The 24,565-nt window shown below is 40.7% G+C and overlaps 1 protein-coding gene across 11 annotated transcripts in view; it reads right to left on the bottom strand.

The window, feature by feature from the left end:
- Nucleotides 1-5,048: 5,048 nt before the first annotated feature.
- The window catches only part of LOC100672723 (sorbin and SH3 domain-containing protein 2), a 103,083-nt gene continuing 83,566 nt past the window's right edge, over nucleotides 5,049-24,565 (bottom strand). For 3 of the 11 annotated variants that reach the window (XM_064272918.1, XM_064272919.1, XM_064272920.1), the window contains 3 exons: nucleotides 11,661-11,710; nucleotides 8,970-9,076; nucleotides 5,050-7,369 (listed from right to left, as the gene is read on the bottom strand). In XM_064272918.1, coding sequence (XP_064128988.1) covers nucleotides 7,308-7,369; nucleotides 8,970-9,076; nucleotides 11,661-11,710 — 219 coding nt within the window. In that variant the 3' untranslated portion in view covers nucleotides 5,050-7,307. Of the gene's footprint in view, nucleotides 7,370-8,969; nucleotides 9,077-11,660; nucleotides 11,711-24,565 lie in introns of all 11 variants that reach the window. The other 8 variants (XM_064272921.1, XM_010592521.3, XM_064272923.1 and 5 more) reach the window with 6 other exon arrangements.

The raw sequence follows: 24,565 nt of genomic DNA, 5'->3' as shown, positions 1-24,565 counted from the left end.
ACGTCCCCATACACTGGCAAATCTCCCCTGGGGGAGGGACAAAATCATCCTGGCTGAGGAACACTGAGCTAATGCATTATAAAAATATTTGTTTAAATCTAACTTTTCTGGAATATTTCTATTTTCAAAGTAAATTGTTATCTGTTCCATCAATTTTGATTAAAACCTTGTGTGCGTGGCTACCCCTTGGGATGGTTTGGACGTTGTGTCTGGCTGCTCTGCAGTTCACACAGATTTCTCAATTTAATATCGTTTTTCCTTTTCCATTTCTCAGCTGGAAAAATGCCTAATGTGTATAATGGCTCGTGGTAGGCAGACAATACACGTTGTTTTCTTTTCTCCGTTCCTTTCCTCTACCAATGCCTCAGGTTGCACAGATTTTCTAGCCTGGTGGTGACTCCATAATTCTTACCTCATGGTTTTGAACTAGTGCATTTTCATGGGTCCTGGTGATTGACTTTGACTTTTCCTCATTTTCCCTACTTTTTTTTTTTTTTTTTTATAGACCTTGGTAATGTCAAATTGACTGGAAAAAATAACTTTTCCTTTATCTCAGAGTTTTACTGAATATTAAGTGCAGGTTATAAAACAGTATGTTCAATATGATTCAGTTTTTGCCTACCCACACACACACACCACACACATCACACACCACACACACATACACACACCACACACACACTCCTGCACACCACACCCCCATACCACACACACATCACACACCACACACATACATACATCACACACACGTGCACACGTCACACACCACATATACATACTCACACCACACACACACATTCCCCCCACATACCCCACACCACACACACAAGTACATACACCACAGATACTCACCCCCACACACATCACACCACATACACACAAATACACACACCACACACACCCCCACACCACACCACACACCACACACACAAGTGCACACACCACACTCCCCACACACACAGCACACCATGCACACATGCACATGCACAAACCATGCACACGCACAAACCATGCACACATGCACACACACACCGTGTACACATGCACACACACCGTGTACACATGCACACACACACCATGCACACATGCACACACACATCACACCACGCACACATGCACACACATCACACACCTGCACACACACCACACACCATGCACACACATCACACCATGCACACATGCACACACACACACCATGCACACACGCACACACAGAGATACACGTGTGCAGAAAAACACCCTGAGGGATCTGTTCCAAAGTGTAATCTTTACCTGAAGTGGGGCTTTCAGTGATTCTTTGTTTCTTCTTTTTTCTCATACATATTCTTTAATTTTTCCTACAATGAGTGTATGTTGCTTGTGTAACAAAAAGAAAAAAACTTTTAAAAACTCGTCTTTGAGCTCTCCATAATTTCATTGCAAGATTTGGCACCTATTCACTGGCGTTAGTGATAACAAGAGTTTTATTTGAAATGACACCTATTTTTGGATGACATTGGGACAACTGAGTCACCATCATATTTTAGGGAAAAGGATGAAACAAGAAACCCTGAAGGAAAAGGTGAAGAGGTAGGCAGATTTCTCTGTCTTGTACTGAAAGTTTTTTGGGTTGAGATATATTTATGTGTGTGAGCTCAGATGGAACTTTCCTGAGCTGCAGAGGGGCTGGATTTAGCTGTGAGCTGAACTCTGGTCACCGGTGAGTCATCTGGCCAAGAACTGCGAGCATATTCAAACACTTTGTACATTCAAATATCTCCAGTAAGCTCTGGGCTTGCCTGACTCCAAGCGGCTCACCAATACCCAGCACATCCCTAAGGTGGAAGCAATGCCTCGCTGGTTCACTGGCAGCAGCCTGGGGGGCCTAATGAATCCCACCTAGCTCACGGACAGGCTCGTGCTCAGTTAAAACATGTCAGTCCTTGAAATTATATCCCCCCTGGTTACTGTGTGCTTTCAGAAGCCAGAGGTGGCTTTGCTCAGGGAAATGTTGTTTTATTTGATGGAGCATGTATAGATCTCTTTCTCACCATCCTGAGCAGTCAGACACTGCCCTGCATGGGTAGCTGCTCTTGATGGCCAAGTGTGAGAAGGTGGCCAGGGAGGGAGGTGGGGCACTGGGCTGTCCAGCTCAGCACCCAGCGTGGTCAGCAGTGTGGTCCGCACCAAGCTTAGAGCAGTCGGTTTAGCACAGGCTCCACGAATCCTGTTCCTATCCCATATTACATATAATATGTTGGGGGAAGTTATATAACCTCTCAGAGCCTCAGCTTCCTCATCTGCAAAATGGGCGCAAAGCAGAATTCCTCCTGGATTTGTCGTGAGGCTAAAGAGACAGAACACATTCAGGGAACAGCCTGGTGTATAGCAGGTGCTGCGTGTTCCTTTCCCTCTAGCTGGCTTCCAGGTTTGTCGTGGCAATTGGCATAGACCAGGAGTTGGTAATCTTTTTCTCTAGATGTGCAAATAGTAAATATTTCAGGTTTTGTGGACCCTGAGGCAAAATTGAGGATAATTATATATATATTACATTAAAAAAAACCCAAATTTCCACACATTTTTATTGGCGAAATTAAAAATGTAATAATAATAGAGAATACATTTTTGTAATATAGGTCTACAAATGAAAAGGAAGAAATTCTTTTTGGGGGGATAATATTTCACTTAATTAGGGCTCAAAGTTAGTATTCCCACCATCAAATTGCGGAGTCCCTGGGAGGTGCAAATGTTTAACATGTTCTGCTGGTAACTGGAAGCTTGGAGGTTCAAGTCCACCCAGAGGCACCTTGGAAGGAAGGCCCGGTGATCTATTTCTGAAAAATCAGCCACTGAAAACTCCATGAAGCATGGTTCTACTCTGACGCACATGGGGTAGCCATGAGTCGACTGGACGGGAACTTTTTTTAATCATTAAATTAATTTCCAAATTTCATCTGTACAAACCATTCTTAGTCTTCAAGTCACACAGAAAGAGTTAGCCAGCTGAATCTGGTCCACAGGTCACAGTTGCCAGTCCCCGGCACAGATCAGTTATTAATAATGACCATCTCTGTGTCTGCTCTGGCCTATTCATCAACGACAAGTAAATCGTTGAAAATCACAATCGATGCATACACAAGGGTTATGGTCTGGAAAGGAGGGCAAAATAATTAAATCTGTAAATAAACATGCTCTTGGAAGTGCTCACTTTTATTTGAACCGGTTATTATTTTAAAAGTATCCTCCTTTGTGGCTGAAATTTGGGAAACAGTAGGAAGAAATTATCAGGCCACACAACTTGACCACCTACAGAGGGAGATCAAGGAGTGAAAGATCATGGAAACAGACAGTTCCTCAGACAGGCTTTCTGCTTCCCATCAAGTAAGAAATGGATATGCCTGTTTTTAGTGAGGGTATAGCTAAGGAGGGATTAAAACGTGGCACATAAGTGTCCGAGCATCCATTCCCGCTGCCCTTCCCCTGGCCTAGGTGGCCGGTCAGCACCCAGATGGCGGGTCCCCAGGCAGATGGTCTGATGCGTGGTCAGTGCTTCATGAGCCTTGCTGAGCTGAGTGCACAACCACAAATCCTACTCACCCACCAGGTGTGATTTCAGCGCAGAAGAGGAGATGCCGTAAAGGATTTTTGGTGTATCATGACGAGCGTGCTCCGGCATAAAGTCAAGTCACATAGGTTACTACACATTAAAGAACTCTGAAGCAAGAAACACTGCAGTATTCCACCCAGAATCCGGGCATCCACAGAGGGGCAGCATGGCAGAAGGACAAGCTGTGGCTGGGGCTGTCCTGGACCCCGGAGCAGGGGCTAGAAGGCTGTGATAGCAGACTGGGCAAACCACAGCACTGCAGGCAAGTTCCTGAGCGCAGGTCTTTCACAAAGCAGCTGCTGGGCCTGAGCAGACTTTATGGAAAACCACAAAGGACTAATTCCCAGACGGGGAAGGGCAATGCATGTTTTGATGCATGTGAACTTAAATTGGAGGCCCCTGGATGGTTCAAGGAACCCTGGTGGCACAGTGGTTAAGAGCTCAGGCTGCTAACCAGAAGGTTGGCAGTTTGAATCCACCAGCTTCTCCTTGGAAACCTTATGGGACAGTTCTACTTTGTCTTATAGGGTCGCTATGAGTTGAAATCGACTCAACGGCCATGGATTTTTTTTTTTTTTTGGCGGGGTGCAAATGGTTTGTACTTGACCTAAAGGTTGATGGTTCAAATCCACCAAGTAGCGCTGTGTAAGAAAGGCTTGGAGATCTGCTTCTGAAAAGATTACAGCCAAGAAAACCTGATGGAGCAGTTCTACTCCGTAACACATGGAGTTGCCATGAGTTTGAACTGACTCTACACAGCTGGTTTGGTTTGGGTTTGGTACTTAAATTGCAGACATCATGTTTTTGGGGTGTGCTGAACACTTGGGGACAGGTTTACCCGAAGACGGGAAACCAACAAGCGTCAGACTTAAACCAAAGTTCCCAAAATGCTCTGATCAAAACAGGAACTAAAGAGCAGTGTGAGGTATATTCTTCACAGAAAAAGAGCATGTTTTAGTGAAAGTCAATATATAGTGGATATTATTCAGCGGAATAGAGAGGATCGGGGTGGGTATTAGCTGAAGCAACGTGAGAAGACATCTTTATGCTGAGTTGCCAACACAGGAATGTGCTTCTGAATATCTGAGAGATAGATATGGAAAAGGGTTGAAACACATAGTGCCAGGAGGTCTCAGCTGTATTAGAAAGGATCCCAGTAGGAGAGGAGGCCGCTACCGTTTGCACGAGAGAAAGTGATAACGCACTGCACACGTAATTTGAAATTCACTGAGAGCTGGCAGGTGTTAGCAGAGTCTGTCATGCCAAGGATGGCAAAGCCTTTTAGTGCAAGGATTCTAAAACTCAAGATAGGTGAATTGGGAAAGTGCTCACAACTTTTTGTAATTTCTCCTTCTTGGAAAAACAGCTGTTTTTTTTGAGGCAGAGTTTTTTTTAATGAGTTTTTGTAGCTGAAGAAAAACCTTTAGCCAAAGAGTATTTAGCAAGTGGGTTTTGGTGGTGGGTTTAATGAGCTTTGGTGATGGGTTTAAAATATCTCTTCTCTAAACTGATGCAAACAAGTCTTTTCTTCGTTTGTGTGTTAAGAGAACAGAGGGAAATGCATTTTCTCTTAGTTTATCCAACAGGTTGAGATAAAAGACACAATTCACTTAAGGATAAATATGAAAAAGAAAAACTGAAGTAGTACACTTCCAAGCCAATTTATTAGATGTCTGTTCAAGAAAAAAACACAATGGCCTTTGCTTGTAAGAATCCAAAGTTGATTACCGAGAGTCAGGTATGAATATTTTTCCTTTCAAAATCAGATACAGAGAGTTGAAACAATAATTTTTCTGAAGTATGACAGGCAACAGATATTGAAGTCTTTTCTCACAAATGGCATCCAAGATAGTTACTCATTTCCAGCAAAGCGGCATGCAGTTGATCTAATTTCAAACCCAAAGCCTTGGAAATACAAAGCTGGTCATGAACTTGACAGTAATCAAGCTAGGCTACTCAAGGTGTTTCTTAAATTTCTGTCTAATGAAATTCCTCTGTAATCAATATCTATATACATTTCTGTTTGGCTGCTAAGACCTTTTAAATTCATGAACTTTTCATCAATGCTAGTGAACCTCACTATCAAGGCGTGCTTGTAATCTGTGGGATACGTCAAGGAAAATCTGCTGAAAGTGTTTTAGCTTAGTTAAGTGAAGAATAAAGACCAAATTAGGAAATCCCCTGTCTTCTCAACAACTAAATAGTCTGTACAAAAAAAGAGCAAACATATGTACAAAATTCTAGAGTCTACATACACGGTGAAAGGGTCGATCACTGCCCACAGAAGAAATGCCATGAAAAGTTTTATCTATAAGGTGCTCAAGATCGAAAATTGAAGAGTTCTTATGCAAAGTTATAGAAATACAAAGCTAGTTCTCAGGGTACGTGTAGTTCAGGCACTGTTAACCATATTAAATCTTTCAGGTTCCAATATCGGTTTGTAAATTTCTGCTTCAGGGCATAAAATGTAACCTGAGTGATTTAACATCGCCTCCAAAAAGTGCCTAATTTATTCCCAGGAAATATTTTACACGACATACCAAGAAAATCAGGCTCAACATATTCCTGTCCTCAAATGTAGCCAGGATTCTGCGTTCCAAAGAAAAATAATTATCATAGTAAAAATAGTTGTATTGATCACAATCCTTGCTAAAACCAGCCTTAATACTTGTGATGCTGCCAAAGTACTCTATTTCTATAAAATAATGTGAGAATCTTTTACATTTCCATACAACATACAACACATCACGAGTTGCGTGATCTCATACAATCTCAAATGTGCGCGAACACACAGTGAACTCTCTAACCTATGAGTATTGCTTACAGTTACTTTCAAGTGTCTATGTTAGAATAATTCTTTGCACCTCTCACTAACACTGCTTTCCTTTAAATTTTGTCCGATAAATAAAATACTAAGAGCTCATTGGTCAGGATGCTGATGATTACATATTAATATAAAGTAGCAATGCAACTTTACAACACGATAGTTTCTTTTTTTTCTTTTTCGCAATCTAGCTAAACCTCTTGTATTCTCATGATTATTCACTTACTGTTTGCACTTCTAAAAAGTAGAAAAAAAATTGAAGGAAAAGACTCCTATTTGAAAACGCACATTCAATCAACAAAAATCACATTCATCCAAATTAAGGTTCCTACTTTTCTTTAGATTTTATAATCGCTGCGCATGTTACAACGTATAAGTGCAGGCAAACAATAGCTGAAGTAGGGTTGTCATAGCGCGTAAACCAGGACACTAGGCAAACTGGTGAAAAGAGAATAGACTCCAAGCCAAGAGTGTGGAGATGCAAACCACAGCATTTAACGACCGACAGTCTTCTGGTTGCCTGAGGAGAGGGCGTCTTCCCAAATTACCAAGCTCAGAAGGGCTCCCTTGAGACACTATTTCTTTTTTTTTTTTGTCTTAAATATATTACCCTTTTCAAGTATAATGTTTTTCTGTGTAATCCCACATACCAACTTTTGAAAGTTTCGAGCAGAAAGCAGAAATATGTGCTTTGACGCGGAAGCAATCCTGCCATGTCTGCCCAAGGCTGGGCAGCCGCAGTTACTCTGCTGGTGGTTTGGTGGCAGGTGGAGATGGTGAGGGTGGACGAGTCCTACTGGAAACCAGAAGGCATGGCAGCAGGAGGCCTGCGGGTGTTCCAGGCAAGTTTGTGCAGGTGTGTTGCTGAATGCGGCATAAATAAGGAGGGGGAGTGAGTCACAGCCTCTTGACATAGTTTCCGGGAAAAGTACCAAAGAATTTGGTTCTTCTTGAGGTTCCTGAAAACAGAAGCAATAAATGAAAGGTGGCAATGACAGTGAATTTCAGTCCTACATGTGGGCTTCCCTTAGAGAGCAAGCCCCACAGGGCTTGCAAACAAAAAAAGAAAACTCACTTGAAGACAAAACCAGCAGATTTATTTGGACTGCCTGATGTCATACCCACTGCCTCTTAAGCTTAAATGTTTGTCACCATGATATCCGGCTAAACAGAAAAACAGCCCCTCAGTCTAAAGGGAAAGGCTTCCAGCCGAGCAGGTGGTTGGTAGATCTCAGTCACCAAGGCAGCTAACCAAGAGTGAGGAATGGAATGTGAAGACTATTTGGGAAGAGATGTTTTCAAGTACAATCTTCTAAATAAGGTGCAGGGCTGGCAGTGTGTTAGGACAGATGGGGAAATGACAAAAGCCAGGCTTGATTCAAAGGGCAAGAGGCCTGCCTTAATTATTCACCTACTCACTTGCAGCTTGCACTTCTAAAAAGTGCAAAAAAAAAAAGAAAAAGAAAAAGTGCATTGAAATAACACAGGGTTTATCTAGGATATGGTCACTATCCACAAACATTTTTAATGTCTCGTGGACAATCTCGCTGAACACACCATCATCTAAGAATAGCACTGCCAGAGTCCTTAATAAAACAGAGAAATTTTGAACAAGTTACAAAGTCACTTAAAAAAACAAAAAGATGTATCACTATCTGAGGGTGAGAGTCCCATCCTGGGGCATGATTTCTCACACAGTGAGTCAAGCCAAATGCACCAATAGCCATCTTTATGACTGCCTTTAGTTTCCAGTGACATGATCCCTTTAAGCTTTTTGTAATAGTCGGTACAGAAAAGTCTTCTTTAGGATCTCCATTTCAAATAGAGTAAACAGAACCCCTTGAGCTCTGTTTCATCATTTATATTATGGAACATATTGTCCTGGTTTGACCACTGTCCCCCCGCCGTAGGAAGCCCCTTAACGTGTCTTCTAAGCTGGAATTAATAGCAAGAAAATCAGAGGCTGGTGGGTGAAAACGTGGCCTCAGTTCTTTCATTTTCTACCACTGACTGAACCTTCTGAACTTGTCCCCCTACCTTTTGCCCTTCTGAGGTTGTCTCTTAAGTGGTAGGAAGGGGATTTCTCTCCACTTGGACCACAAATTAAAGCTAAGGTGAATCATTGGACTTTTAGGGCACCTACATCAGACCCAGTAAGTGGACTAGTCGTTCACTTAATCTTGCTCCCTCTCAAATTAAATCCTCACTTTCGGCAACTAATATTCTCCACTGAACAGAGTATTAATCTTTTTCATCCAGAAAAAAAAATTTTTTTTCCCTTAGGTCTCATTCTGGCTGGTTCTTTTTAAAGAATTTTTTTTCTCTCATTTGAATTGGAAAGAAAACTAGTGGAACTATCACAGGTCCCTGGAGCAGTAAATCCTAAACTATATTAACAAGGCAGCTGCCTTGGGATTACACAGTGCTTATGAGTGTATGAAAGATCAAAGGCATCGCGAATTCAAAGAAAGCTGACCTATCAAATTAAACCAAGCAAATGAGCAAATACAAGCAAATTACAAAATAGCCAAACGGGTCAGAAAGGAAATCTGCACGTACCCACAAACCATCCGTCGTCACACTTTTCCATCACGTCAATGACATCACTCTCTCTGAGCTCCAGCTCATCTTCGTTCCTGGGTGTGTAGTTATACAGAGCCTGAAACCTTCAACGGCACAAATGGGTGTGTTTAAAAAAATCTCCACTCCTTTGCTAAACTACGGCAGACAGTGCAATACTCGTTTCACCTTTAACACTTTTAGTCTTATTAACATATTTGGTCGTGTAAGTCTTCAGTAGGCATCAGTAGAACTATGTAGACTTTCGTGGAAATTAGCCCACTCTAATGACATTTCAGAACCCACAGTGAGGAATATCCGCTGCCTAACTGGGAGGGCCGGCCCTGACTGAAGAAGTCAAATCATTTTGCTGTTTGCGTTAAGGCTTTGATTTGAGGCCGTTCAGGTGAACGAGTGGTATCCTTTGTATATCCATGTGGGTAGTTGATTTCAACATAAAGTGAAAATTAAAAACGAAAACCAAACCCATCGACCTTGCGTCAACTCTGACTCTCAGTGACCCTACAGAACAGAGCAGATCTGCCCTATAGGGTTTCCAAGGAGGGGCAGGAGGATTCGAACTGCCGACCTGTTATTTAGCAGCTGAGCTCTTAACCACTGCACCACCAGGGCTCCAAAATGAAAACTCCTAGTTAAAAAAGGGAATAAACTAGATAGTCATGGCCCCTTTTTCCAATTTCATCCTTGAGGGAGATAGTCATTATTTTAGCTCCCTGGATATGCACGGTCTCTCTCACTTGAGAGACACTGATTCACTGACTGGGCTTCTCGGGCGTCAGCATTTCCCCGGGCACGTCTCCAGCCACTCAGAAAGACAGGCCTATTTAAGGCCACAATCCCCAGCTGCTTGAAGAATCTCGAGGTCTCCAGAGCTAAAAAACCAAAATTGGCACGGACTCCTATTTCACTTTGGAATGACGAAAGCCAGCATGCTTGTCAAACTTTACTTACCATTCTGATTTAACTAGACCAAAAAAAAAAAAAAAAAAGGAAAGAAGAAGAAAATTGGGAGTTTTAAGGAAACAAACAAATCTAGAAACCCTCCCACTTCTGCTGGCTTTCAAAATGAGTGATGCAGGACAGGAAATGCAGTCAAATTGCAACACAAAAATGCCATTTTCAAAGATACGTTGGTGAGATGAATGCTGGTGATGAAGTCAGGATGCCTCAGGAAGAAACTCGTCTTTTAAATAGGAAACAGATTAAACCAAGCTTGAAGCTCTCTCCTGACGCATAATGTATCTCACTACACTCCTGAGTCTTAGAGACACAAACATCGTGCTCCTACTCTCACTCAAAACCCATTTTTTAAGCGAAAGAGATGAAGTGACATCCCATAATCCCATTAACCGAGGTTGTAATCCAATACATTTAATATAGAATGTTTTATGATGTCTACAGCAGGATTTTAAAAATGGGCTCTGTGGTTGCATAAACACCCAAAGGACCACTGTGGAATGTATTAACACCCTATTACAATAGACAGTGTAACACAGCACACCTTGTAATTCATAAACTCCTTAAATTAAGTGTTGGTAAAGCAATAAACCTAAACAGCCCTGGAATTTTAAATTTTTTGTAGTGATCTTATCATTGTATAAGTAAATAACAAAAAGTTTAGGATTACAAGTTGTATTTAAAATTTTTCCAATTAAGTGAAAATTTATTCTTACTTCAAACTGTCTCCCCCTCCCGCCCCCCTTCCCCCATGATATAGATTTTCTCTCAGTCGTAAACCTTGCTGGCTGTACTTGGTGGAAGCCAGTCTCAGGTGAGAGAGGGTTTCTGCAGAGCGTGGCTTTAGCTCAGTGTGAGATCTATGAGTGAGGTGGGGATGGAAGGTGACGTAGAACCTGGTCGGAACACCAGGAAGTCTGTTGTCTGCATGCATCAGGTGGGCAGAGTGTGGGCAGGGTCTGGGGGCTCACTGCCTGTGCTCAGGTATGCTGGGCGGGGTTTAGTGCCACAGACGCTCCTCGGCAGGGGTCTAGCTCCTGACTCGCAGGACAGACAGTGGGCAAAGGATGGTGACAACCTCTCGAAGGCAAAAGTGGAGCAGAAAGAGAATCTTAAAGGCAACGTGTGACGCCTTCAGGCTGATGTGACTTACGGATCAGAAGAGAGAGGAAATCTAAAAGGAAAGCGTGAAAAGGATGTTCCTGGTGCTGAGGAAGTAAATACCATTTCAGAACTGACAGTCCTTCAATACCACTATTTTCAAAAGATCCGTCTAAAAATGCAGTTTGGGGATTACGTTGCTAACTTTTCACTTTAGTTCTATTCTTTCATTTTCCTGGTCTACGAATACATGTAAAAACATGTTAGAACATTTTCTGGGTATCTTTAAAGGTGCAGTTACTAGACTCGACATGGCCAGTGAAGCAGAGAGGGAGATGGATTTATAAATCTTAGGACCTTCTCCAGCACTGGGAGACTTTCCAAGGCCTTCTCTGTAAAATCATGCTTTATAAAAGCAATTCAAAATAGCTTCGGCTCTGCATTATAAAAAGATGGGGACTACTACAATTTCTCTTAATTTAGGAGGTCTTACGTTACTTTCTCTGGTCTCTTTCACTTGCAAAGTCGTACCATCTTCTGCTTTGGTACCTCAATTATTCATTTTGAGGATCAAGGTTAGTCTTGAATTTAGAATATAAGAAGAATACTTACGGTTCCCCCCCACCTTGAATGTTTTCATGAGTAAACACAGGACGCTGTGGCTGAAATGAAATGATTCTCAATGTAATCAATGTTTCAACTGGCACTAATTAAAAGATAATTTTGATAATGGCATGGTACTTTTCTTAACATTTAATATTTCCTGTTATAAAAAACCAAGAGGAAGGATGAGCAAACAAACAAATAAAAACTTTTTTTCAGGATTAATAATAAAATATTTTGAAGGGTGTTTTAAATCAAAATAACCAAGGTTCAAATGTTTTGAACACATCTACAATCTGGTCTGCTCGAGCCCTAAGCAAAAGTCAGGGTTTAGTCCCATTGATTTTTCAAAGGCCAGGAATACGGCAGGGACGGGACACCAAACCACTGGGAGGGGAAGTATAGACACCTTCATACAACCTTATTCTCCAGCGTTTTCTCAAACAAGCAGAAAATAAACCACATTTAGTTGAACGGCAGAGTATCCACACTCATTCTTTGCACTTTTCCTTCACAGACGACATTCACACAAACAGCACAGATGAAAATATCAATAGGCAGACACCCCATGCTATGTTTGGATCGGCACTCTCTGTTCTCGACATGGAGGAAACATGCATTTTTAAAAGAGGAAACAGAGGGCTTGAAATAGAATGCAACACACAATATCCAGGTAACATGTAACATTTTACCTTAGAAGAGAAATATTGGTAGAAATTTCCAGTGCACTGAACTCTCAAGAGAGTTTCCTTTCTTTTTAAACTAAGCATCAAGACCAGTATCTGTAATAGATACTTATAATATTGGAAATGACAAGCCTTAGCATCCCATACAGCCACGTCATTATTGCAAGGAATGACAAGTTAATACTTTTGCTGACCACGAAAACTCAGTGTAGTTTATACTGAAAGATTGAAATCCTGCTTTTTAGGGGGGAAATGCATTAAAATTCATTCACAACACATTTCAAAAGCATTCTGTCCTAAACAATACCTCTATGGTGAAACAAGATAAAGCAGAGTTTGCACAACAACTATTAAAAGTGACTTTTTGATGACTACTGAATTAGTTATTAGATTCATGTCCAGACCTCAGGACCAACTCCTGGACTCTAGACTTATGAGTGGATTGCTGACAGGCTGTGATTTTTTTCTTTTTTTTCCCCTGCAAATTGTCCATATAAACCCTACTGGTCCACACTTGGATGGAGAACTCTGGGTTCTTTTCAGCCCGAGTCTATGATGTGCCCCTTCCTAAACTCTTTATCCCCTCCTTCTCACCCAAGCTGCCTTTCTAGCATAAGAAGATTCAGTATTTACATTACTGAAATTTAAAGCTTTGAACCTATTGACTGGAAGTGCTTAAAAATAGTATTCTTAGAAATTTCACTCAATAGTCTGCCTACAGAATATATAAACTCAAGATATCTCTATGACAAAAAAGTTTGACAAGATATGAGTAAGATTTTCCCCTTCAAGAAATTCACAGCGGAATCTACATTTCTACAAATGTATTTCTGTTATGTAAAGGGGCCCGTCACAGACCACACACATTCAGTTGTTAGGGAGCTGTGACAACCGACATTTTTAGTTAGGTCTCCTGTGTCTCAGCCGTGTAAAAATAGTAATAATTCAACTTCATTCTGTAGATCAGTAAGCTGAAAGCCAAAGATATTGAGTGATTTCTTCTTATTATCACAAATAGGTAAAAAGGCGAACAGAATGAAAATTTTGACTGCCATTTTTTATTGCATAAAAGATGACTATGATGCAGTAGATGGCCAACGTTGGTTAAAATCCTCCCCCTCCTTTTGTTCCTCAGGCAGGTGTTTATAGTCTCTGTGGACAACCAAGGTCATCTCTGGAGACCCTCTTCGCCTTTCTCCTCTGGTGCTACAAGGCCAAGCGCACCTACCTGAGACCAGCTGTACTCTACTGTCACCTAGTGATGGGCAATGACAGCAACATGCTAACGTTTTTGCCTTTGGCTAGTTCTTACCAAGTTCCTCCAGCCGGAATTCATTTTAAAAAAGGGCATTTTAAATACCGCAGGGTCAGCAACGTGACATAGATACTCATCTGCTTTCTGACCATGTTCTTCCTTTCCTACGATGTAAATTCTTGCGAAAGGATCGCTCTTTAGCCACCAATATTTTCAGGCTGTGTTCATTTCTTAACTACCAGGTTCAGCATTTCTAAGACTTGAAACTTCTTAGCAGTTTTGTGATAAAAAAAATAGAAACAATATATGTTTGTGACCCTCAGTGAGGCTGACACGAACTGTGAACTTAAGAGAGATGTTTTTCAAGCTAATACATTACAGTCACTGTGCTGGAAATTTTGAGTGCGAATTCCATCAAGGTTTTATTTCCTTGATGAGTCTTAAGGGTATAATAAAAATTAGAAAATTGAATGAAACCTCATGCTGTTTTCATGGTACCCTGAGTATTCAGTGCTTTCTTTGGCAATGTAACAATTTTTTTTCTCTTATAGGTAGCTATTTTTTAATGTTGTCAAAAAGTTGATACAAATGTGACAGGTTTTAAGCACATGCTACCAGCCAGATCCATCACAAACCACCCTTCAGGAGGAAGCTGGTTTGAAATATCCTAAATTCCCTGGTGTCACTAAAATAAATACTTCCCTCTCTCAGGTGATCAGATAAGTCTGTCTGAAAGCCGTCCATCTGTGCTTCCGCAGAGTCATTTCTCAGGATTAGCTATATATACCATTAAATAATTTTTAGATAAATATTGACTGTGACTTTAAATATTTAACAAGGAAAAAATCTTTGAAAGAATTATAAGCAGTTCTAAAGTTCTTGTCAGTTTTTTCCCCCCAGAAAATGTTAGTTCTAGTACTTGCCAACTAGAATTAGACAGATTTCTCCTAAAAACAGTACCGTGTTTACATTTTATAGGCTTATTTTTCCTTCTTTAATTATGAAGATAAGACAATTTTGTAGAAATCTCAAGAAAATAGAGTATTTACATTTCACACACAAACATACAATATGACATACAAATACATAATGTAAAATCTGGCAAAGAAAAAAACTTAAGGTGACTTAAAGCATACAATCTCTGTGACCCACAGGAAATTAATGGATGGGCCATATCAATTTCGGGAAAAATTTTGTTTGTGTTTTAGCTCTGGAAGGCCCTCCGTGCTGTCTAAGAATCTTTACAGATTGTTCCTCTCTCTATGGTAACACAAATTTCTGCCTCAGGAACAAAACGAGGTCTTCTTATGCAAAGAAGGAGCCCTGGTGGCAGAACGTTTCAGTGCTTAGCTGCTAACCAAAAAGTCTGTGGTTCAAACCCAGCCAGCGGCTCCGCAGGAGAAAAGACCTGGTGATCTGTTCTCCTAAAGACGACAGCCTAGGAAACCCTATGGGGGCGGTTCTACTCTGCCATATAAGGCTGCTAGGAGTTGGAATTGACTTGATGGCACACAACAACAATATCATGCAAAGCAAAAAACATAAAATAATATACAGAAAAGTATCTACATTTTAAAAAGTGGAAAAGGAAAACTTCTTTGAAATCAAGACCTTAATAACTGAAAACGCAGTTGTTGTTAGGTGCTGTCAAGTCAGTTCTGACTCACAGCAGCCAGCTGTATGTACAATAGAATGAAACACTGCCTGGACCTGTGCCATCCTCGCAGTCGTTGCTATGTTTGAGCCCATCGTTGCAGCCGCTGTATCACTCCATCTCATTGAGGGTATTCGTCCTTTTCAATGACCCTGTATTTCACCAAACATGATGTCCCTCTCCAGGGACTGGTGCCTCCTGACAACATGTCCAAAGTATGTGAGACAAAGTCTTGCCATCCTCGCTTCTAAGGAGCACTCTGGCTGGGCTTCTTCCAAGACAGATTTATTTTTTCGGCAGTCTATGGTATCCATGGTATAGTCAATATTCTCCGCCAGCACCATAATTCAAAGGCATCAATCCTTCTTTGGTCTTCCTTATTCGTTATGCAGCTTTTGCTTGCATATGAAGCAATTGAAAATACCATGGCTTCAGTCAGGCACACCTTAGTCCTCAAGGTGACTTCTTTGTTTTTTAACACTTTAAAGAGGCCTTTTGCAACAGATTTGCCCAATGCAATATGTCATTTAATTTCTTCACAGCTGCTTCCGTGGGTGTTGATTTTGGGTCCAAGTAAAATGAAATCCTTGACAACTTCAATATTTCCTCCGTATATCATGATGTTACTTATTGGTTTAATTGTGAGGCTTTTGGTTTTCTTTAAATTAAGGTGTAATACATTCTGAAGGCTGCGGTCTTTGATCTTCATCAGTAAGTGCTTCAAGTCATCTTCACTTTCAGCAAGCAAGATTGTGTCATCTGCATATCACAATTGTTGATGAGTCTTCCTCCAATCTTGATGTCACATTCTTCTTCATATAGTCCAGCTCTTGGATTATTTGCTCAGCATACAGATTGAATAATTATGGTAAAAAGATACAACCTTGACGCACACCTTTTCTAATTTTACAGCACACAGTATTCCTTTGTTCTGTTCGAATGACTGCCTTTTGGTATATTCTCGTGAGCACAGTAAAGTGTTCTGAAATTCCCGTTCTTTGCAATGTCATATGTAATTTGTTATGATCCACACAGTAGAATGCCTTTGCATAATCAATAAAACACAGGTAAACATCTTTCTGGTATTCTCTGCTTTTAGCCAAGTTCCATCTGACATCAATAGTGATGTCCCTTGTTCCACGTCCTCTTCTGAATCCAGCTTGAATTTCTGGCAGTTCCCTGTTGCTATACTGCTCAACCATTTTTTAATTTTCTTCAGCAAAATTTTACTTGTGTGTGATATTAATGATACCGTTTGGTAATTTCTGCATTCTGTCTGATCACCTTTCATTGGAATGGGCACAAATATGGCTCTCTTCCAGTTGGTTGGCCAGGTAGCTGTCTTCCAAATTTCTTGGCGTAGACGAGTGAGCGTTTCCAGCGCTGCATCCATTTGTTGGAACATTTCAGTTGATATCCCATCAATCCCCAGAGCCTTGTTTCCCACCAATACCTTCAGTGCAGGCTGGACTTCTTCCTTCAGTGCTGTTGGTTCTCGATCAGATGCCACCTCCTGAAATGGTTGAGCATTGACCACATCTTTTTGGTTCAGTGGCTCTGTATATTCCTTCCATCTTCTTTTGATGCTGTGTCGTTCAATGTTTCGCCCATAGAATCTTCAATATTGCAACTCAAGGCTTGAATTTTTTCTTCAGTTCTTTCAGCTTGAGAAATGCCGAGTATGTTCTTCCCTTTTGCTTTTCTAACTCCAGGCTTTTGCACATTTCATTATATTACTTTGGCTTGTCTTCTTTTGAAATCTTCTGTTCAGTTCTTTTACTTCATCATTTCTCCCATTTGCTTTAGCTGTCCAACGTTCAAAAGCAAGTTTCAGAGTCCCTCTGACATCCATCTTGGCCTTTTCTTTTTTTTCCTGTCTTTTTAATGACCTTAAAAAATGCATGAACCATGTTTACGTCACAGACCATTTAAGGTTAAACCAGGCACCATTAAAACAGTAATGGTGAAAGGAATCCTGACTTGTGCAGAGATGGAAATTCCCAAAGTCTGGTTGCATTCCTCAGAACTGATTCTACCATTAAGAATCCGTTCATTTAAAAATGCTGTAGATAGGGTAGAACTAAGTAGCTCCAGGGAAAGTAATCTGACCTTTAAGTAGAATCAAAGGTGCCCTGAGGCTGGAGTACCCAGGGTTCAGACCAGCAGTGTTCGGAGGGTTTGGTCGTCAAGTGATACAGCACATTTCACCAGAGCAACACAATATTTTGAAACAAGGATTGTGGATTAAAAAAAAAAAAACTAAATAAACCAAATGACACAGAAGCAAACATTATTGGAAGCGTGTGAGTTATATGATTGGTAACAGTTTTGTTCTTTGCACTAAAGACAATGACTAGAAAGTGGCCATTTACAGAGAACATCTGCGCCGAAGCCAGAGACAGCAGAAAGCAGCACATGCCTTGCTCTTATTTGTATAGTGGAGAATTGGTCATGTCTTTTTGGATTCTGGAAACCTCACACACATGTAAAAAGGAAGCACATTAGCCAAAGACTGAGGATAGGACTTGTGTGTGGAGCTGACTTCAGGGCTCCTTATCAGCTGGTCATTTCGTTGCTAGGGCACCTCCAGCCCTACTTTCCTGCAGATGCCCAGCAAAGGCAGCTCAATGGAAACACCACCCACGGAGAGGAGGGGGGCTAGGTTGTCTGCCACAAGGCGGGGGGGTTCCAACCCTACCCTGTGGGAACCGCCGAGCCCTCGGACAGGTGAGCCGCAGGACCTCCTGGACGTTACCGGGCTACGCGGAGGCTTGCCCAGGACAAATAGCTCTCTTTTTACATCATCCTGGAAAAGCCACAAGAAGTGAGTTAGTTATCATCTCTATGATAGAGCCTCCAGGGGAGTTTTCCTGCTTTGTATTTTCTGTGCACACGCAGCATGCGAAACCCCTGAATAAGAGCGGAGCGGGTAGGGGAACAGCCTGCAGGCAGCACCCCTGGCTGCTTTGTACAGCTTCACACCACAGGCATCAGGCTGCTGTTTTACTGCGAGACTCAGGCATAGCAGAGAAAGGTTTAAAAAGGGAAGCTGGCTTAGAGAAGACATTTGAATGCAATGTAGATGTCTAAAAACACATACCAGAAATTCTACCTCTTTACTAGAAAGCTTAGGAATTGGGTTCAAGACACCCTCATACCTGGACCTGTTTCCTTTGTGCTTATTTGAATACATGCAAGGTAAGATGGAGAAAAATTTGATTTAAATATCCATCAAATTTTATAGGAAGTGTCAAACATTTGTTGGAGGCCAACTTTTCTAACAAAACGCATAAGAAGAGAATACAGCTTTTCTGGGGAAAATGGTGAAATATAACTAAGTACTGTGCCATTTATGATTATTTTGGTATTCTTTCAAAGTGAGATTTTAATATGACAGTGAATGGACTAAGTTTTATTTTTTTGGTGCGTGTGGCACGTGCACACAAGTGCACACGCTGTTTTCCTCGCTATAGTGGACAAGATCTATCAATGTATTGGCTGGGATTTGATTAAGAAAACTTTAGCATTTCGAAAGACTTCTAAATAAAAGTGTGAGGTTTTTCTTAACTTTCATTTTGGAACGTTTTCATAGTCATTAGCAATGACTGACCTCAGGCCCCAAGCAGGGAATGAGATGCATTAGACATGTTGGCTTAAGCCTTGTGGCAGAGTCGATTCTGACACACAACGACCTTATAAGACAGAGTATAACTGCTTGAGAAATATGTTATTATAATGATTTCATGGATACTATGCTATGCCTATTCAAACATTAAAATGTGTATTTTTTTCTTTGCTTTCAGTGCTAGGTTACTATCTTTCTTTGTAATGAACATACCTGAAATGGAAGAAATAGGAAGTTTCTTAAAGGATTCAAATCAGCACAGTCTGTCATTGTGTCAGATGCAGGGTTAAACTATCAGAATGGCCTAGAAGTTGGAGTTTATTCAATTTGTATTTATATTTGCAAATATGAATAACTTCAGGCAACTTACTTCTATAAATAGAAAAATAAGTGTATTAAATTTGAAAAAATTCAGTGGAGGATTAAAAATTGACATTTCTCCCCAAATATGAGATAAAATCCAGAAAAAAAGCTTCATTTTTCTATAGTTATTTGATGTAGTTAATAAAGCATTCTTTTAAAATATAATTATTTTGAATGCCTTCTTTCTCTCATATTCTGCAAATAAGTAAAATTTAAAGAAAGTATAAGATGAGCTTGGTTCTCCCAGGAGAACAGGAGAATAAACCCATTTAAATCCTGGTTTTGTCCTTGATACTACAATGGTGAGTCCTCTATCTCTCTAAGTTAAAGAACTCAGTGTCTAAAGTTATTTTCCCACTTACTGATTAAGCTTAATGGGGGAAGAACAAATAGGAAAAAGTGAGGAATAAACACCCTAACTCTAAAGTAAAATCATAAAAAAAAAGTAAAATCATAGAAGGAAGGAAATGAAAGGCAAATTATTAGCTTTAGACGTTATATATAAAGTACCATTATTTTTTAAATTTCCTCATTATTTTCTCCCAGCTACGATAAAAACTCAAAGGACAAAGAGCAATTAGTCTTTAAGGCATTCCATTTTTTCCGAAATTACTTTCATACTTAAGACGAATTCACGTAGGTGGCTATTTTGGTGGCTGGCTTCTTCGATGGGGAGTTTGAAGATTGCCGAGTGACCTTTGTCAGGCAATGGTGCTTCCTACTACAGAGCTAGGACTCCACCAAAAAAACAAACAACAACAACAAAAAACAAAGCCTTACGTTTTTACTCCTCGGCAGAGACTCTCATCCAACTTCAAAAGACTGAATATGAGGATGAGTTACTATTTGAAGTCAATCACCTTTTGTCCGGAGGAAAAGGTTTCATGATCATTACAAGCACAGAAGCAAAACTTTCTGGAATGGACTGATTTCATGCTGTGATTGTCATTAAATCTCTTTTATCAATTTTCTTAAAAATCTTTTAATAGTATACCTAAACCATTTGCATGGAGTCAATTCTGACTGATGGTGACCCCACATGCTGCAGAGTAAATTGCTCCATAGGGTTTTCAAGGCTGTGACTTTTCAGAAGCAGATTGCCAGGCCTTTCTTCTGAGGTACCCCTGGGTGGGTTTGAACCACCAACCTTTTGCTTAGTAGTGGGGTGTGTAACTATTTGCACCACCCAGAGACTCCTTAATGGTACACTTCAGAGAAGCTCAATGCCAGCAAAGCTGCCAGCCTGCAAGTCTCAGAGATGGGAGCTTTGTCAGCTGCTATAAAACTAGAGTAGTTCCTGCATCCTTATTAATTCACTTCAGTTGTGTGGAAGAAGAAGGCTTATGACAGTCGCTGCCTCAGGCTCTGCTGGACCTGCTGAGAGTGGAAATGCTGAGAGGCAAGGAGCCCGCTAGGAAGTGGCGGAGTGTGACGGGCACAAAACGGATGCCTTTGAATGGGATGGTTCTCACGTCGACTTTCAACTTAAAAAAAATCTAACTAGTACTCTTTATTCTGACAAAAGTTTTAGTTTGTTTTGCTCCTCAACCAAGGTATAGCTGGTATGTGAATAAATCTTTTTAAATTTTAGGGTAGAGGCCATGCTAATGGTGTTAAAATTTAGCAGTAAGTATATACATAGCTTTTTAGGTCTTGTGAGATGGCACAAATGTGAAAATGCACATCTGTTTAATTCAGTGCATCTAAAGACATGCAAACAAACCACACTCAAGATGCAGTTACCTTTGATTTTGGTGAACTTATCTCCTGTTGGTGAGAGTACTTAGGGAGGAGAGGAGGTGGGTGGGGCTGGGTAAGCTGAGAAAGTGTAGAGACCAGATCAGAGACAGAGGCTGAGGGGGAGTGACAGGAAGGGGAGGCAAGCAGACATCTGGGAAAAGGTGTAGTCGTTCCATCTCCCGAGGAAAATGAAGGTGGCTTAAACATTGAGGGAAGACAGGGTGTGATTATCTTGTGGCAGGCAAGGCTCCTGGTCTTAGGTAACATCCCCCAAACTTAAATGCTTTTAAAGTCGCCCAATACCCTGAGAACTGATGTTTATAACAAAAGCAGTAACCTTTTCTTTTGAATTTGATTCAAAATTCCCAACGGATCAGTTTAATTTTTATGATGTAGTGGCTAGAGATAAGAGCACCCACATTCTACACTTTTGTAATTGATTTATATGATGGCTCCTTCTAAATGGGAAGGAAAAATAAGGGTCTATAACCCAGCAATGACTATTTGGGATTTACTTGTAAAGCAGGTCATGATTTGTAAATGGTCAGCTTGCTACAGAAGTAGAGAAGTTAGGGCTCCTTTGTGTGTGGTGTGAACCAGTCTTGTAGTAAGATTTTTCTCCTTCCTTTCTTTCTCCCTCCCTCCCTCCCGCCCTTTCTGTCTTCCTTGTTCTCTCTCTCCCTCTCCCTCCCTCCTTCTCTCTCTCTTTATTTCTTTTTTCAAGCCGCCATTACAGCAAAGGTATGGTGCATAATTTTCTCATCCTGGAACTGGACTCATCTTTCTGTGCATCAGTTTCCTCATCTCTAAAGTGAGGATGAAAATATAACCCCCTGATTGGGGTATGAAGGTTAAAGACATGGGATTCTCAGAACAGCATCTGTCAGTAAGAGCTCAAATACTAGCTATCATTATCAATGTTGGAAAATTAGAAAGGCTGTATAAATGATGCTGAATTTTTGTACTAACTTATTAAAAAAAAAAACTTATAGCCATAAGGAAATAATGGGATAATGGGATTAGATCATATATTTATGTCATCTTACTAAAATATAGTTTGTTTTTGTACAATCTTTCTTCTACCCCTGACTTATACCGTGTCTGTGGGTCTCATAAGGAAACCTTCTAAGGCAATGTCAAAATGGATGTTTATCAATATGATTAACTACACTAGCTCGTCGTAGCAAGACTAGTTAGTTCTTCAGTAATTAGGCGGAATTAAAATACCTCATTACTGGTGTTGGCTGTGTTGCAGTCTTCCTTAGAGATCCTAGGATCTGTGGGGGTTGCTACTGGGTATTTTAACCAGTCAGGTTTTCTCTCCTCTTCCTCTTCTTCAATGTGCAGAGTTGATGTCACCTCTGTGTCATCATGGCCACACCACAGAGAACCTGGTTCTTGAGATCCTGGCAGCCTCCTTTGGAGACCTGATAGAACCCGCTCACAGACTTCTTCATCTTCCTCTCCAATCACAGGGAGGGTTTGGGACAAGGAACCTACACTAGTGCATGCAGGTGCTACAAACTTATCACCTAGGACTTCAGCTGCTTTTTCAGGATCTGAAAAGCCCCTCCTAATTTTTTTCAAGTCCGCAAACGTTTTTTGAGTTGTCTTTATGTGATCCTGAAGTGGCGTCGCCTCATAAGGCTGGGCTGAAGCTGATGTCACACCCAGGCTGGGGTAAGATAGCAGAGGGTATGATGGTTCAGCAGGTACAGATGCCGGCAGCAATGAGAGGTGAGCAGAAGGTTTGTCCTTAATTTCAAGGGTGATCTCCTCTAGGATACTTGGTTTGGCTTTGTCAGCTGGTAAGGCTAAAGCGCAAAGCTTCTCTAATTCATCCAGGAAGCTGTCCAGGAAAGGAGATGGTGTTGGGGCCAAAGGGTTTGCTGGTGGACACCCAGCCATCAGTGGCAGCCACTGGACTGCAGAGATTGCCCGGAGAGCTCCTTTACCTGGGCCAGGTGAAGCTTTGTGCATGGGGGCAGGGCATGGTTCACTTGAAGTCAACTTAGAAATAAGCAAGGGTGATGAAATAAGAGTAAATAAACCAAGAAAGCAACAGTAATGCATCAAAACATACATAGAGACAGAGAGAAATGCAGATAAGGAGTGGTAATGAATATGAAAAATATTTTATGTTACATCTTCTATATTTGAAGATACTTTGCTGAATTCAAATATGTAAAATCATTAGCACGTCAGTTAGAAAAGTTGTTTGTAGAGTGAAACTCTACTAGTTTTTGGATGGGGTCCAAATGTGAAATGACAAGCTGAATCACAGACATTATAAGGACAATGAAGCCACGAGAGGTCTAATTTAATAGTCTGCCTCTTTTAGACTAGGCTTCTACACACTGATTTAGTATAGTACAGATGACCTAGATTATGTTCACCTAACATTAGAAAGTGCTCACCTAACATTAGAAAGTCTACAGGTAAGCTTTTTATTCCCTGGATTTGGTTAGTGTTCTTCCTGCAGTAGTGCCAATTCTTTTGAAAGTTCATCATTTTAAAGCTTACCTTACATTTTAAACAAGTTAAAAAATTTTACAGTAACACATTTCTAAATGTAGAAGTTCTGAAAAATATTTTTTCAAGAACAGAAACCCACGATAAGAAGGGAACTGAACTTACATAGCTACTACTTCAAAGTCAAAAAAAGTCAAAGTCAGTGTTTACATAGGAAGGAAGCATGTGACGTTAATGGGCACAGCTTCTGCTAGGGCTCCTGTTCTCTCTCAAAAGCTCGACATTTGATGTAAACCTGCTGAGATACAATTTATGAAGCATAATCACCTGGAGCAAAAATATACTTCTGTACATGATATTATCCATGTATTAACATGATTGATCTATTAATCAAAACAGTAAATTTAAATTTTTATGTAAATGCATTAAAAGTGGTTCTAGAACCTCTGCCAAGTAACTTTCTAATATCTCTCTCTCAACTAGAAAGAATATTATATGTTTTACACATAAAAGTCTTGAAAGAGGTTGGTGAATGACTTTCTGCTTTAGCTCTTCCCAGGTAGGTAACTTTGGTTTGGAAAGAAAGGAATCTTCAAGACAGATTTTGGGGAAGCACTTTCTAGGTGATGGTTTGGGATGACATCTCACACAGGCAGTACGCGCTGGGTTCTAGGACCACGTGTGCGTCACTGCACAGCGCATTACTGCATTTCTCGCGGGGCTTTTGACTTGTTTCCTATAACAGGAATGAGGCAGCTCGTTGAATTTATTTAGCTGTCTTTTTCTTTTTAAAGGAAATATCTCATCATGGGGTAGGATAAAATGGCACAGAGTGTCACAACACTCACTGGAGCATCTGAATACAAGACTAAGGACTAAAGGCTGCTTAGCACCTGATATAAAGTAGACTGTACATGTGGGCAGATACCTACCACTGTCAAGTCCTGTAGATGCTGAATTCGTAACAAGATAGAAAAGACCTGTCTCATTTGGTAGTCTACAGAATGCTTCTTATTGGCTAGAGATCTATGTTTTACAACACAAGAGTTTCTGTTTAATAATCTGTGAACGTTTGAAATACGCTATTGTTCAAGATTACTGTTTGTTAACTTTCCATTG

The sequence above is a fragment of the Loxodonta africana genome, chromosome 19, assembly GCF_030014295.1.
Source record: "Loxodonta africana isolate mLoxAfr1 chromosome 19, mLoxAfr1.hap2, whole genome shotgun sequence".
Lineage (NCBI taxonomy): Eukaryota > Metazoa > Chordata > Mammalia > Proboscidea > Elephantidae > Loxodonta > Loxodonta africana.
Note: the sequence above shows the minus strand (reverse complement) of the source record. Positions and strands in the feature narration are given on the sequence as shown.